At 47.1% G+C, this 14,896-nt stretch overlaps 1 protein-coding gene across 3 annotated transcripts in view; it reads right to left on the bottom strand.

Annotated features, from left to right (window-relative positions):
- The window catches only part of tango6 (transport and golgi organization 6 homolog (Drosophila)), a 121,910-nt gene that overhangs the window by 95,712 nt on the left and 11,302 nt on the right, over window positions 1-14,896 (bottom strand). For all 3 annotated transcript variants that reach the window (XR_013576977.1, XM_078544705.1, XM_078544706.1), the window contains exon 6: window positions 433-595. Coding sequence is in view for 2 of the 3 variants with exons in the window: in XM_078544705.1 (XP_078400831.1) it covers window positions 433-595 (163 nt within the window). In the remaining variant the exon portion in view is untranslated. The remainder of the gene's footprint in view (window positions 1-432; window positions 596-14,896) is intronic.

Here is a 14,896-nt window from a genome sequence, read left to right as displayed (position 1 = left end):
GGGATTGTGTTTTAATTTATGTTACTGTATCTCCAAGGTTCAACTTACAAGAGGTTAAGTCCCAGGAAAATGCTATAATTTTTGAGTTAGCATTAACCAAATCATCATGAAGTTATGTCTGAAGTGTCAATCAAATGTTAGGTTTAATTTTAAGCATTTCCTGCCAAAGTAAAATGGTTTCACTCAATGTGCGCTGCAGGGGCTTAGCTAAGCATACACGCAAGTGCCATGAACTGCTGCATTAAAAATGGGGGGGTGCGTGAGGAAAAAAATTTTGTGCAGTGTTACAACTGTGACTGGCAGGTTAAATTCTCACACAGACAGAGAGGCTTCTCTTGCTATTTCTCCCTTGCTCCCCCAGCTTTCAGCCCATGCTCATGGTTCCTGCAGGCTCTTGTAGTGCAGATAAAAGGTGGATATCTATCTCCGTACCTCCAGTGTCCAAGCAACAGATCAGAGGAGCAAGTAGAGGCCTCAGCAGGTACTTATCCGCGAGCTCAGGTTGTTCTTTCACCATCGAGAGGACAGTCGTCGTTGCCACTCTCTGAAACTGACGGGCTGTCAGTTTGTCCTTGATGTGAAACAGTTCGAGAACCTAGTATGAAGCAGAAATAGGGCAGTGTCAAAAATAACAAACTAATTACTGTTTTTAGGATTCTAAAGGATGAAATAATGTAGAACAAAACAAGCTGTTTCACCTTGTGCATGGGCTGTGCTGAAAGGAGAAAAATATATTAATCTAATGAGTGGGCAATCTATGGAACCGGCTTCTCAATTCACAGGCAGTAAAGCCCTGTCCACAACCAGAAAATACCACCTCCAGGGTATGGTAGTACAGTGGTTAGGTTACCAGAACCAGAGAGCTGGACCAATATTTAAGGAAATGAATTTGATTCCTACTATGGACAGTTTGACAATTTAAATTCACTAAAGAAATATTAGGAAATAAAAAGCTGGTGTCAGTAAAAGTGAACAGAAAGTAGTTGAATTGCCATAAAAACCCTGAAAGGGCACTGGTGAACCAGATGGAAGAAATCCTGCTGTCCTTACCCAGTCTGGTCTATTTGTGACTCTGGGCCTATACCAATGTGCTTAATTCTCAGCTATCATCTGAAACCGACCTTGCCAAGTCACTCAGATGAAGCAAACTGCTTGGAAGGAAAATTAAAAAAAACTGCAGACCACTCGGCTGTGTTCCCGGCTTTAAATCACAACACAACTAAGATGCACCCAACCCAATCACTAACATCTGGGAGTGGTACCCTGAAGATGAATCAAGGTGTGGGTATTTGCTCATGGATACACCAAGTACAACACATTGCTGGCACACAGATGGATCAAGGGATATCCCCATGAAACTGATAGGAATAAAGGTCAACCATCGATTCCATCCCATCATGTGAAGAAGTATCAATATCAATCTATTCCACTCTAAACGGAAAGCATTAACGTGCTGCAGTCTACAGTTACTGCCTGACCCCCCGAGTGCATCCAGAATTTTCTATTTTTATTTCAGGTTTCAAGCATCTGGAATATTTTGCTCGTCTTCCTCAAGTTGAAAGTTTCAGTAAGTCTTTAACATGTCTCCTAATTCTTTTCTGTCTGGAGGTGAAAACCTCTCCCCATAACCATCCAACTCAGTTGAGGGTGAAACAGAGCTGTGAGAACAATAGCATAGGGAAGGGGCAGATAGTAAGGAATGTTTTATATAACATGTGCATCAGGACCTTGCAGTCTCTATGAACACATCACAGTTTCACATTCTCAATCCTTGGGAGCTTACTGACCTACATTTAAACTTTGAAACTTTATGTAGAGAGTGCTCAGTTTCCTGAGCTTAAACAAGGCTAATTAACCATGGATGACATTTTTAATGTCATATTTCATTGAACAATCTGATCCTGGCACTCACCACATGCCAGGAATTGAACTCACTCAGGTTCTAGACATGAACAGTAAACACCCAGCCCCTCCCCTCCCGCACCCCCCTCAGACAGGGAAGGACAACTTTATCACCTCTGTCTGGGCCAGTGTTGAGTGCAATAAAATGAAGTACAAGACTCAAGTCGCAGCAGCACATGTTGACAGAATATGGATGTTAGCCTGTGATGTCAACACAAGCAAAGCAGACGTAGTAGTATAATAGTTGTGTGTGTTATGGTGCACCGTGGCAATGATGCCTTCGTATATATAGAATATATAACATGTAGGCATCTGCACCCACCATAAGGGGGAATTCCAGCCCAGGAATCCCACTCCATGTTCTCCAACTGTTCAGTTAGGAAGGTTTTAGCATGTTTTCATGGTGAAAATCACTCTCAATGCAAGTTCAGGGCCCACTGGTCTGCAATGGAGCAAATTCAGGTTGTGAAATGAGCCATATTCCCCCATCTCTCTTATACAAAACACCTGTCACCACCCTAAACACCTACTCAGCAAACCAACCGAAGTAAAATATAGACAGACTGAAGGTCTTTTTTTTGCTGTTGGATGCAATCAGCAACTCTACGGGTATTACAAAAACACAATATCTATCACAGTTATTTATGCAAAGATTTTTAAAAAATAAACAAGCTGGGTACTGGAATAAGTCAGTTGATTTTTGGGCACCGCCCCCCCCTACCCAGGCAGCCACTTCCATTTCAGCTTTCATATGGGGAAATTAATTGATCAGAAAACAATCTGTGATCAATGTTTTCAGATTTTGATAACTTACTGGTTCTCACCCTGTGCACTCAGATCATTAAATAACTCTGCAAACATTGCACCCGTCTCTTGCTCCTGACTACCTGGCACTGTGAGGATAAATTACTTTAAACTAGTACTGAGGTTCAGTGAGCAAGTAAGAAACGTGGTCATTGCTAGAAGTTGGTGTCAGACTTATTCATTCTCCTGAAGATACTTCAGACCTTAAGATACAAACACCAACACTAGGAACTGAAACACCCTCGATGATAAACAATTCAATCAGTTGCTTCCTGCCCATTTTTAGTTTTAACCACAGCTGAGACAAATAGACACAATGCAGCCTGGGGGATGGAGAGGAGAGAGGGATGGAGGGGAGCAGGGCAGGGGGCAGTGGGGAGAGCGGGGCAGTGGGGAGAGCGGGGCATTGGGGAGAGCGGGGCAGGGAGCAGTGGGGAGAGCGGTGCAGGGGGAGGGGAGAGCGGGGCAGGGAGCAGCGGGGAGAGCGGGGCAGGGAGCAGTGGGGAGAGCGGTGCAGGGGGAGGGGAGAGCGGGGCAGGGAGCAGTGGGGAGAGCGGGGCAGGGAGCAGTGGGGAGAGCGGGGCAGGGAGCAGTGGGGAGAGCGGGGCAGGGAGCAGTGGGGAGAGCGGTGCGGGGGAGGGCGGGGCAGGGAGCAGTGGGGAGAGCGGGGCAGGGAGCAGTGGGGAGAGCGGGACAGAGAGCAGTGGGGAGAGCGGGACAGAGAGCAGTGGGGAGAGCGGGGCAGGGGGAGGGGAGAGCAGGGCAGGGAGCAGTGGGGAGAGCGGGGCAGGGAGCAGTGGGGAGAGCGGGGCAGGGAGCAGTGGGGAGAGCGGGGCAGGGAGCAGTGGGGAGAGCGGGGCAGGGAGCAGTGGGGAGAGCGGGACAGAGAGCAGTGGGGAGAGCGGGGCAGGGGGAGGGGAGAGCAGGGCAGGGAGCAGTGGGGAGAGCGGGGCAGGGAGCAGTGGGGAGAGCGGGGCAGGGAGCAGTGGGGAGAGCGGGGCAGGGAGCAGTGGGGAGAGCGGGGCAGGGAGCAGTGGGGAGAGCGGGGCAGGGAGCAGTGGGGAGAGCGGGGCAGGGAGCAGTGGGGAGAGCGGGGCAGGGAGCAGTGGGGAGAGCGGGGCAGGGAGCAGTGGGGAGAGCGGGGCAGGGAGCAGTGGGGAGAGCGGGGCAGGGAGCAGTGGGGAGAGCGGGGCAGGGAGCAGTGGGGAGAGCGGGGCAGGGAGCAGTGGGGAGAGCGGGGCAGGGAGCAGTGGGGAGAGCGGGGCAGGGAGCAGTGGGGAGAGCGGGGCAGGGAGCAGTGGGGAGAGCGGGGCAGGGAGCAGTGGGGAGAGCGGGGCAGGGAGCAGTGGGGAGAGCGGGGCAGGGAGCAGTGGGGAGAGCGGGGCAGGGAGCAGTGGGGAGAGCGAGGCAGGGAGCAGGGAGCCGAGGCAGGGGTAGGGGAGAGCGGGTGGGGGGCGGGGAGAGCGGGGCAGGGGGAGGGGAGAGCGGGTGGGGGGCGGGGAGAGCGGGGCAGGGGGAGGGGAGAGCGGGTGGGGGGCGGGGAGAGTGGGGCAGGGGTAATATAAAAACAGACAGCAAGAGCTTCTTTAAATATATTAAAAGGAAGAGAAAGAGCAAAGTGAACATAGGGCCCTTACAGAATGAGGCTGGGGAAATGATAATGGGGAACCAGGAAATGGCGGAAGAGTTGAATAACACTTTGGTTAAGTCTTCACGGTAAAAGACACTAATAGCATTCCAATACTAAGTAATCAATGGGCAAAAGAGAGGGAGGAAATACAATAATTATCACTAGAGAAAAAGTGCTAGGAAAACTAATGGGGCTAAAGGCCGATAAAGGCTGGGCCAATTCTTCCTTTCTCAGCAAGTAAGTCCAAAATTATGTAGACAAACTACACTCAGGTGAGGTTTATCTGGCTACAGGTTGAGAACCACACAGGTTTCACAAAGCACAGGGAGAGAGAGAGAGAGAAAGAAAAAGGAAGAGAGCGAGCGAGCGAGCTAGTCAGGGTAGCCTTTTGTTCTCAGCCTTTCCCCAACAAGACTGAAAGCAAAACCACAGGTTCAAACTTAAGGTTTTTTCCTCTGCCACGTGATTGCCTTTTTGTCCTCCATCTTTTCATTAATTAAAGACATTCATCAATTAAAGTTCAAAACAAACAACTCCTTCTCATCTACCATGTAGCTCAGGTGACTGCTTGCAAGAGGCTTCCTTGCTGACATTTCCAAGATGAACTTATGGCCCTTGGGCAGCCTCTAAATGTCCAAATACTGCAATGTCCTTCCACATTTTTGAAAAGAAAAATCCAGTTTAGAGATGTGATTCGAACAGTATATTTATGGTCAGACAGCAAAACAGTTAATGGGGAAAATGTCACTTCAAAAACAAATAATTCCAGTATGTTATGACTTGTGAGGGGAGTGGAATCAGTGGTGAGGGTATACGGTTAGCCTGATATTACTGAGACAGTGGAGGACCGAGAGGGATGGTGGAGAATTGAGCCAGATAAGTTCAGGGTACATGTGGAGCCTGACCCCATATTTTTGGATGATGGTGCCAAGGGGAAGGCATTGAGATGAGGCAAAGGGAGCCAAGGAAAGGTCCTTTGGGGATGACCAAGGTAACAGAACAGGGATGGGAAGAGAAGCCATTGTCGGAAATGCTCTGCCTAAGTAATAGATAAGAGCAGAACCAAATAACCCACTCAGCTGGACAACAGAGGAGAGGCGTTGGGAGGATCAAGTGGACAACCATGTCAAAGATGTACTGTTACAGTCACTGAGCGTGTCATTTATAAATTTCATTAGGGCCATTTGAGTGAGGTAACAACACATTTGAGGACTTTTGGAGGGGAAAGAGAGGTTACTGGAACTGGCAGGTAGCGGAGATGAGGTCAAGATCACTTACAAACAAGACTTCAAGGTGACAGATCAAAGTTGCTGCATGGGAAATCCTTGCTGCTGACTGGAATGCCTGGAGACAAGCAGTCAGGAAGGCCTGGAAAAAGCAGAGGACAAAAGAAATGACCAGATGGTGGAAAAGAAAGCCTGGCAGAAGGAAAAAAATGAGTCAACCTCAGGCCAATGCTATTCATCTCTGCCAGATGCGGAAGGGACTGCCACTCATCAATCAGCCTCTCCAACCACAACAGACGATGTTCAATTCAGCAGTGGCACACACCCTGGGTGCAGTCCATTGTCTCAAAAGAAGGATGGAAAAAAGTCAAGATCAGATTAGCCATGATGATATTGAACGACAGAGGAGGCTCAAGGGGCCAGATGCCTATTCCTGTTCCGATTTCTTATATCATCATGTTTTGGTGATTGATCTGATGGAAGTGTTTGTGATGAAGAAAGGGTGGGGCAGGGTAAAAAGAATCAGATTTTTTCCAGTAGTTGAGGGGTAATAAATAAGAAATAGGAACAGGATTAGACCATTCGGCCCCTCAAGCCTTCTTCACCATTCAATAAGATCATGGCGGATGATCTTGTAATTCGACCATCTGTCTCCGATAGCCTTTGATGCCTAACAAGAATCTATCTACCTCTGCCTTAAAAATATTCAATGACCTCGCTTCCACCACCTTCTGAGGCAGAGAATTCCAAAGTCGCACAACCCTCTGAGAGAAAAAAATTCTCCTTATCTCTGTCCTAAAAGAGTGACCCCTAATTTTAAAACAGTGCCCCCTGTTTCTGGACTCACCTACAAGAGGAAACATCTTTTCGACATCCACCTTGTCAAGACCGTTCAGGATCTTGTAAACTTCAATCAAATCACCCCTCACTCTTCTAAACTCCAGTGGAAACAAGCCCAGTCTGTCCAACCTTTCCTCATAAGACAACCAGGTATTAATCTTGTAAATCTCCTTTGAACCGTCTCCAGTGCATTTACATCCTTCCTTAAATAAGGGGACCAAAACTGTGCACAGTATTCGAGGTGCGGTCTCACCAATGCCCTGTATAACTGAAGCACAACATCCTTACTTTTATGTTAAATTCCTCTCGTAATAAGGGATAGCATTCCATTAGCCTTCTTAATTACTTGCTGTACCTGCATACTAACCTTTTGTGTCTCATGTACTAGAACACCTAGGTCCCTCTGCACTTCAGAATTATGCAGCCGTTCTCATAAACTCAAGATGGATACAGCACAGGAGGCCATTTGGCCCATCGTGTCCGTGCTGGTCAACAAAGATCTGACTACATTAATCCCATTTTCCAGCACTTGGCCCATAACCCTGGAGACTATGGCAACGCAAATGAATATCTAAATACTTCTTATATGTTACTAGAGTTTCTGACCCTTTCAAGCAGTGAGTTCCAGACTCCCACCATCCTTTGAGTGAAAATATTTCTCAACTCCCCTCTTCGTCTTCAAACTTTTATCTTAAATCTATGCCCCCTGCTTATTTACCCCTCTACTAATGGAAAAAGTGCCTTCCTATCCAGCCTATCTATGCCCCTCATAATCTTATACAACTTGATCAGGTTCCCTCTTAACCTCTGCAGTTCCAAGGAAAACAACCTCAGCCTATCCAATCTTTCCTCATGGCTCAGACCCTCCAACCCAGGCAGCATCCTGGTAAATCTACTCTCCAGTGCAATCACATCCTTCCTATAATGTGGTGACCAGAACTGCACGCAGTACTCCAGTTGTGGCCTAACCAGCGTTTTATACAGTTCCAGCATAACCTCCCTGCTCTTGTATTCTAAGCCTCGGCTAATAAAGGCAAGTATCCCATTTGCCTTCTTAACCATCGTATCTACCTGCCCTGCTACCTTCAGGGATCTGTGGATATGCACACCAAAGTCCCTCTGATCTTCAGTACTTTCCAGGGTCCTACCATTCATAGCGTAATCCCTCGCCTTGTTAGCCCTCCCCAAGTGCATTACCTCACACTTTTCCAGGTTGAATTCCATTTGCCACTGCTCTGCTCACCTGACCAGTCCATTGCTATCCACCTGCAGTTTACGGCTATCCTCCTCACTATTTACCACCCTATCAATTTTTGTGTCATCCATGAACTTCTTAATCATAGCCCCTACATTTAAGTCCAAATCATTTATGTACACCACAAACAGCAAAGGCCCCAGCACCGAGCCCTGCGGAACCCCACTGGACACAGGCATCCAGTCACAGTAACATCCCTCTACCATCACCCTCTGCTTCCTGCCTCTCAGCCAATTGTGGATCCAACATGCCACTTTGCCTTGGATCCCAAGGGCTCTTACTTTCTTGACCAGTCTGCCATGAGGGACCTTATCAAAACCCTTGCTAAAGTCCATGTAGACCACATCAAATGCATTACCCTCATCAACACTCCTGGCTACCTCCTCAAAAAATTCAATCAAATTTCTCAAACACGACCTTCCCTTAACAAATCCATGCTGACTATCCCTGATTAATCTGTGTCTCTCTAAGTGCAGATATATTTTGTCCCTCAGAATTTTTTCTAGTAACTTCCTCACCACCGAGGTTAGACTGACTGGCCTGTAATATCCTGGTCTATCCCTTCCTCCCTTTTTTAATAATGGGACAATGTTAGCAGTCCTCCAGTCCTCTGGCACCTCACCTGTAGCCAGAGAAGATGTGAAAATTACTGCCAGAGCCCCTGATATCTCTTCCTTGATATCTCTTCTGTACTCTCGCTATTTCCTCCTTGAATGCCTCCCACTGCTCTGACACAGTTTTATCTGCAAGTAGCTGCTCCCAGTCCACTTGGGCCAAATCGCAACTTAGTGAAATTAGCCTTTCCCCAGTTTAGAACTTTTATCCCTGGCCCAATCTTATCCTTTCCCTTAACTATCCTAAATCTAACTGAGTTATGGTCACTATCTCCAAAATGCTCCCCTACTGATACGCCTTCCACCTGCCCGGGCTCTTTTCCGAATATTAGGTCCAGAACTGCCCCTTCCCTTGTTGGGCTTTCTATATACTGGCTAAAAATGTTCTCCAGGATGCAACTTAAGAATTTTGCTCCCTCCCTACCTTGCACACTAAAACTATCCGTGTTAATATTTGGGTAGTTAAAATCCCCGACTTTTACTGCCCTGTTATTCTTATGCTTCTCTGAAATTTGATTACATATTTGATCCTCTTTCGCTCCCTGGCTGTTTGGGGGCCTACAGTATGCACCCAACAGCATGTTTGCCCCTTTTGTGTTTTTTACTTCTATCCTTCCCTCCGCACTGTTATAATTGATTCCTAGATTAATATTGCAACCCCGCCTCCTCTTCTATCCCCCTCTCTATCTCGTCTGAATACCCTACAACCAGAAATGTTGAGCTACCAATGCTGTCCTTCTTTTAGCCATGTCTCGGTTATAGCTATGATCTCATACTCCCATGTGCCTATTTTGTGCCCACAGCTCGTCTGTCTTATTCTTCAGTTCTCCATTTAAGTGATACTCTGCATGATGAAATGTATGAGATTTAAGACAGAGTGCAGGAGGAACCTCTTCACACAGAGCTCAGAGACTGTAGAATTCACTTCAAGGGTTAGTGGTTGAGGCAAGAACTGTCAACCTTCAAGGTTAGATTGGAGAGGTGGGTGATGGAAGTGGGGGTAAAGAGCAGGTTAATGTGATTAGGAATATCCGTTTGCAGAGAAGGTAAAAGCCAAAATAGGACTGGTTAGACTGAATAGCCGTACCTGTACTGTAACATCTGTGTATGTCACTGTGGAGAGCTGAGAGTGCATGTTGCCTGATCAGTTCCAGAGCTCCATCTACTGGGAGAGGAGGAGAGGCTGAGACACTGGCTGCTCCTCAATTAAGAGTGAAAAATTCTATTTAGAAGCCAACCCAAGGCATGACAAACTAAAGATTGTGCAACAAACAGAGCAAATTTAATATATTTAATGGATAATAGATACATAAGCCAATCAAAACTTCAACCTCACAATCTATCTGTAACAGATGCATCTGTCCATGACAGTATGGGTAGGAGTGAGCACCGTACCGTCCTTGTGGAGACGAAGTCCCGTCTTCACATCGAGGATACCCTCCATCATGTTGTGTGACACTACCACTATACAAAATGGGATAGATTCAGAACAGATCTAGCAGCTCAAAACTGGGCATCCATGAGGTGCTGTGGGCCATCAGCAGTAGCAGAGCTGTTTACAACTCCAACTGTAATCTCATGGCCCGGCATATGCTGCACTCTATCATTACCACCAAGCCAGGTGATCAATCCTGGTTCAATGAAGAGTAAACCTGGTTAAGCTACAACACAGGACGACTTACATGCTAACAGCAGAAGCAGCAGCTGACCAACAGAGATAAGCAATCCCACAACCAAAGGATTAGATAAAAGTTCTGCAGTCCTGCCACATCCAGTCGTGAATGGTGGTGGACAATTCAACAACGAACAGGAGAAGGAGGTTCCACCAGTACCCCCATTCCCAATGATGTGGGTGCCCAGCACACCAGTGCAAAAAACAAGGCAGAAGCATTTGCAACCACTTTCAGCCAGAAATGCTGAGTCGATGATTCATCTCGGCCTCCTCCTGAGGTCCCCAGCATCACAGATGCCAGTCTTCAGCCCATTCGATTCACTCCATGTGATATTAAACCACTGAAGGATACTGGATACTGCAAAGGCTAAGGGTCCTGACAATATTCTGGCAATAGTACTGAAGGTTGTGCTCCAGAACTACCCAGCAATGTGGAAAATTGCTCAGGTGTGTCCTGCACAAAAAGAGCAGGACAAATCCAACCTGACCAACTACCATCCTTTCAGTCCACTCTCGATCATCTGTAAAGTGAGGGAAGGTATCATCAACAGTGCTATCAAGCAGCAGTTACACAGCAATAACCTGTACACTGATGCTCAGTTTGGGCTCTGCAAGGACTATTCATCTCTTGACCTGATTTGACAGTCTTGTTCCAAATACAGACAAAAGAGCTAAACTCAAGAGGTGAGGTGAGAGTGACTGCCTTTGACATCAAGGCTACATTTGACAGGATGTGACATCAAGAAGCCCTCGCAAAACTGGAATCAATGAGAACCAGGGGGAAAATTCTCCACTGGTTGGAGTCATACCTAGCACATAGGAAGATGGTTGTAGTTGTTGGGGATCAATCATCTCAGTTCCAGGACATCACAGTTCCTCAGGGTAGTGTCCTTGGCCCAACCATCATCAGCTGCTTCATCAATGGCCGGCCTTCCTTCCTTCATAAGGTCAGAAGTGGGGACGTTCGCTGATGATTGCACAATGTTCAGCATCATTCATGACTCCTCAGATACTGAAGCAGTCCATGTCCAAATGCAGCAAGACCTTGACAATATCCAGGCTTGTGCTGACAAGTGGCAAGTAACATTTGCATCACACGAGTGTCAGGCAATGACCATCTCCAACAAGAGAGAATCTAACCATTGCCCCTTGACATTCAATGGCATTACCATCACTGAATCCCCCACTATCAACATAAATACTGTGGCCACAAGAGCAGGTCAGAGGCTGGGAATCCTGCGGCAAGTAACTCACCTCCTGACTCCCCAAAGCCTATCCACCATCTACAAGGAACAAGTCGGGAGTGTGATGGAATACTCCCCACTTTCCTGGATGAGTGCAGCTCCCACAACACTCAAGAAGCTCGACACTATCCAGGACAAAGCAGCCGCTTGACTGGCACCCCTTCCATGAACATTCACTCCTTCCGCCATCAACGCATAATGGCAGCAATGTGTACCATCTACAAGTTGCGGTGCAGCAACTCACCGAGGCTCCTTAGGCAGCACCTTCCAAACCCACGACCACTACCATCTAGAAGGACAAGGGCAACAGATAGATGGGAACACCACCACCTGGAAGTTCCACTCCAAGTCACTCACCATCCTGACTTGGAAATATATCGCTGTTCCTTCATTGTCGCTGGGTCAAAATCCTGGAACTCCCTCCCTAACAGCACTGTGGGTGTACCTACACCACATGGACTGCAGTGGTTCAAGAAGGCAGCTCACCACCACCTTCTCAAGGGCAATTAGGAATGGGCAATAAATGCTTACCTAGCCAGCGATGCCCACAACCCGTAAATGAATTTTTAAAAAAGGCAATGACCATCTCCTACAAGAGAATATAAGCATCTCCCCTTGACACTGAATAGCATTACCATCGCTGAATTCCCCCATTATCAACATGCTGGAGGGGGTTAACATTGATCAGAAACTGTGATGGAATATTCCCCACTTGCCTGGATGAGTGCAGCTCCAACAACACACAAGAAGCTTGACACCATCCAGGACAAAGCAACCCACTTGATCGGTACCCCATCCACCAACCTGAATATTCACTCCCTCCACCACTGACGCACAGTAGCAGCAGTGCGTACCATCTACAAGATGCACTGCAGCAATACACCAAGGTTCCTTCAACAGCATCTTCCAAACCCGCAAAAATAAGAACTTGTAATTACATAGAGCCTTTCATGATCTCAGGACGTCCCAAAGCCTTTGACAGCCAATGAAGGACAAGGGCAGCGGACACCTGGGAACGCCACCACCTGGAAGTTCCCCTTCAAGCCAATCACTACCCTGACTTGGAAATATATCGCCGTTCCTTCACTGTCACTGGGTCAAAATCCTGGAACTCCCTCCCTAACAGCACTGTGGGTGTACCTACACCACATGGACTGCAGCGGTTCAAGGTGGCAGCTCACCACCACCTTCTCAAGGGCAACTAGGGATGGGCAATAAATACTGGCCCAGCCAGCGATGCCCACATCCCATGAAAGAATAATTTTTTTTTAAAAAAATGACATTTATCATCAAAGTTTTGGAACTGAGAGGTATACCCTGAAGATGTGAAAATATCCTATAAAATCCTACGTAACCTGTCAAGCCTCTTAAGAATTTATATTGTTTGTGAAATAACCTTTCATTTTTCTAAACTCCAGGGAATATACGCCCACTCTAGTTAATCTCTCCTCCCAGGACAATCTCTCATCCCAGCAATCTGTCTAGTGAACCTTCATTGCATTTCCCTTAAGTGAAGTACAGAGATCCAAAACTGTATACAGTATTCCTGATTCGATCTCAGCCAGACCCTACATAATTCACCCTACCAGCCTCAGCATTCAAAGGATCATCCTCCACCATTTCCGCCAACTCCAGCATGATGCCACCACCAAACACATCTTCCCTTCACCTCCCCATCGGAATTCCGTAGGGACTGTTCCCTCCAGGACACCCTGGCCCACTCCTTCATCATCCCCAACACCTTCCCATGCAACCACAGAAGGTGCAACACCTGCCCCTTTACTTCCTCTCTCCTCACCGTCCAAGGGCCCAAACACTCCTTTCAAATGAAGCAGCATTTCACTTGCACTTCCCTCAACTTAGTCTACTGCATTCGTTGCTCCCAATGCGGTCTCCTCTACATTGGAGAGACCAAACACAGACTGGGTGACCGCTTTGCGGAACACCTTCGGTCTGTCCGCAAGCATTACCCAGACCTCCGTGTCGCTTGCCATTTCAACACTCCACCCTGCTCTCATGCCCACATGTCCGTTCTTGGCCTGCTGCATTGCTCCAGTGAAGCTCAACGCAAACTGGAGGAACAGCACCTCATCTTCCGACTAGGCACTTTACATCCTTCCGGACTTAACATTGAGCTCAACAACTTCAGGTCATGAACTCTCTCCTCCATCCCCACCCATTCTTGATCCTTTCTTTCAAATATTTATTTTTTAATTTTTAGATATATTTTTTTTTCCCCACCTATTTTTATTATTATTTAAACTTATTTCCATTAATTGTTTTACTCCCATCTTTTAGCCTATTTCGATCTTTTTTCCCACACCGTCCCTTCCCCTGACCCCACCCCCACTAGGGCCACCTGTCACTTGCTCCTCCTGCTTTCTACTCTTAATGTCACCATTAGCCCCTCCTTTAGCCAGTATCACCACCATCAGCATCCCTTCCACCTTCTGTCTATGACATATTTTGCAATCTCTCCTTTGCCTCCACCTATCACTGGCCTTCTCTCCAGCTTCACCTGTCCCACCCCCCTTAAACAGTATATATTTCACCACATTTTTACTTCTCTTTAGTTCTGATGAAGAGTCATACGGACTCGAAACGTTAACTGTGTTCCTCTCCGCAGATGCTGTCAGACTTGCTGAGTTTATCCAGCAATTTTTGTTTTTGTGTCCTATATAATTACAGTAAGGTCTCTTCATTCTTATACCCCAATCCTTTGCTAATAAACACTAATCTGCCATTTGCTTTTCTAACTGTTTGCTATACATGCATGCACACTTACACCAACATATCAAAGTTCTAGCCCTCGGTCCAGGCCCTCCCCCACTTTATTGAATTATAAAAGGAAAACTTGCTCAGTTGGCAAAACAGCTGCGAGATAAAGTGAAGCTGTGAGGGAGCTATTTATAGTTATACTGCAGAGGATAGGCAGCACAATCTTATGGAATTTGGTAACACTGCAGTCTGGTAGCCTGAATAGCTTCTAGCTTCACATGATCTGATTATTGAAATAAATCGCAATGGATGTGAAAGGGAGGAAGTGGGGCAGAGGTGAAGAGAGAGAGACAGACTCTGGCCCAACAGAAACAGAGCTCCATTTGAGTCCTCCAAGGAGAACAGAAAGGTTTCTCCACAAATCGCATTCCCACCCTCCCTGTCAGCCCTTTCACCTGCCCCTCATCACTTAAGAGTTCTCAGCATTTCAAAATCCTGGAACTCCTTCCCTAACAGCACTGTGGGTGTACCCACATCACATGGACTGCAGCGGTTCAAGAAGGCAGCTCACCACCACCTTCTCAAGGGCAACTAGGGGTGGGCAATAAATGCTGGCCCAGTCAGCGAAGCCCACATTCCATGAACGAATTTTTAAAAATTTCACTGCTGTGGCCTGGTGAATCAACAGATTTCTGTACCAGGGTCGGTGTCAGAAAAGGCCATTCTGTCCATCAGGCCAACCCTTCAGTCCAAAACACACTGTTCAACATCAATGTCTGTCACTGAGTTTCTACCTAAATACCAGCCCAACTCTCTCTTCAAATTATTGACGTTGTTGATTGGCTCCCTGGACAGTTCCTTCAAAACACCTGCCACCTTACATGTCTGGGAGTTCCATCTGGTCTAACCATTCACCATCCCTCTGGATACAGCTGTTCTATCAGATCCATCCCCTTATTTATCTTATTCGTCCATTTCCTGAGCTGATTCC

The sequence above is a fragment of the Cetorhinus maximus genome, chromosome 6 (assembly GCF_964194155.1).
Source record: "Cetorhinus maximus chromosome 6, sCetMax3.hap1.1, whole genome shotgun sequence".
In the NCBI taxonomy this organism is placed as follows: domain Eukaryota; kingdom Metazoa; phylum Chordata; class Chondrichthyes; order Lamniformes; family Cetorhinidae; genus Cetorhinus; species Cetorhinus maximus.
This window is presented reverse-complemented; position numbering and strand designations above follow the sequence as displayed.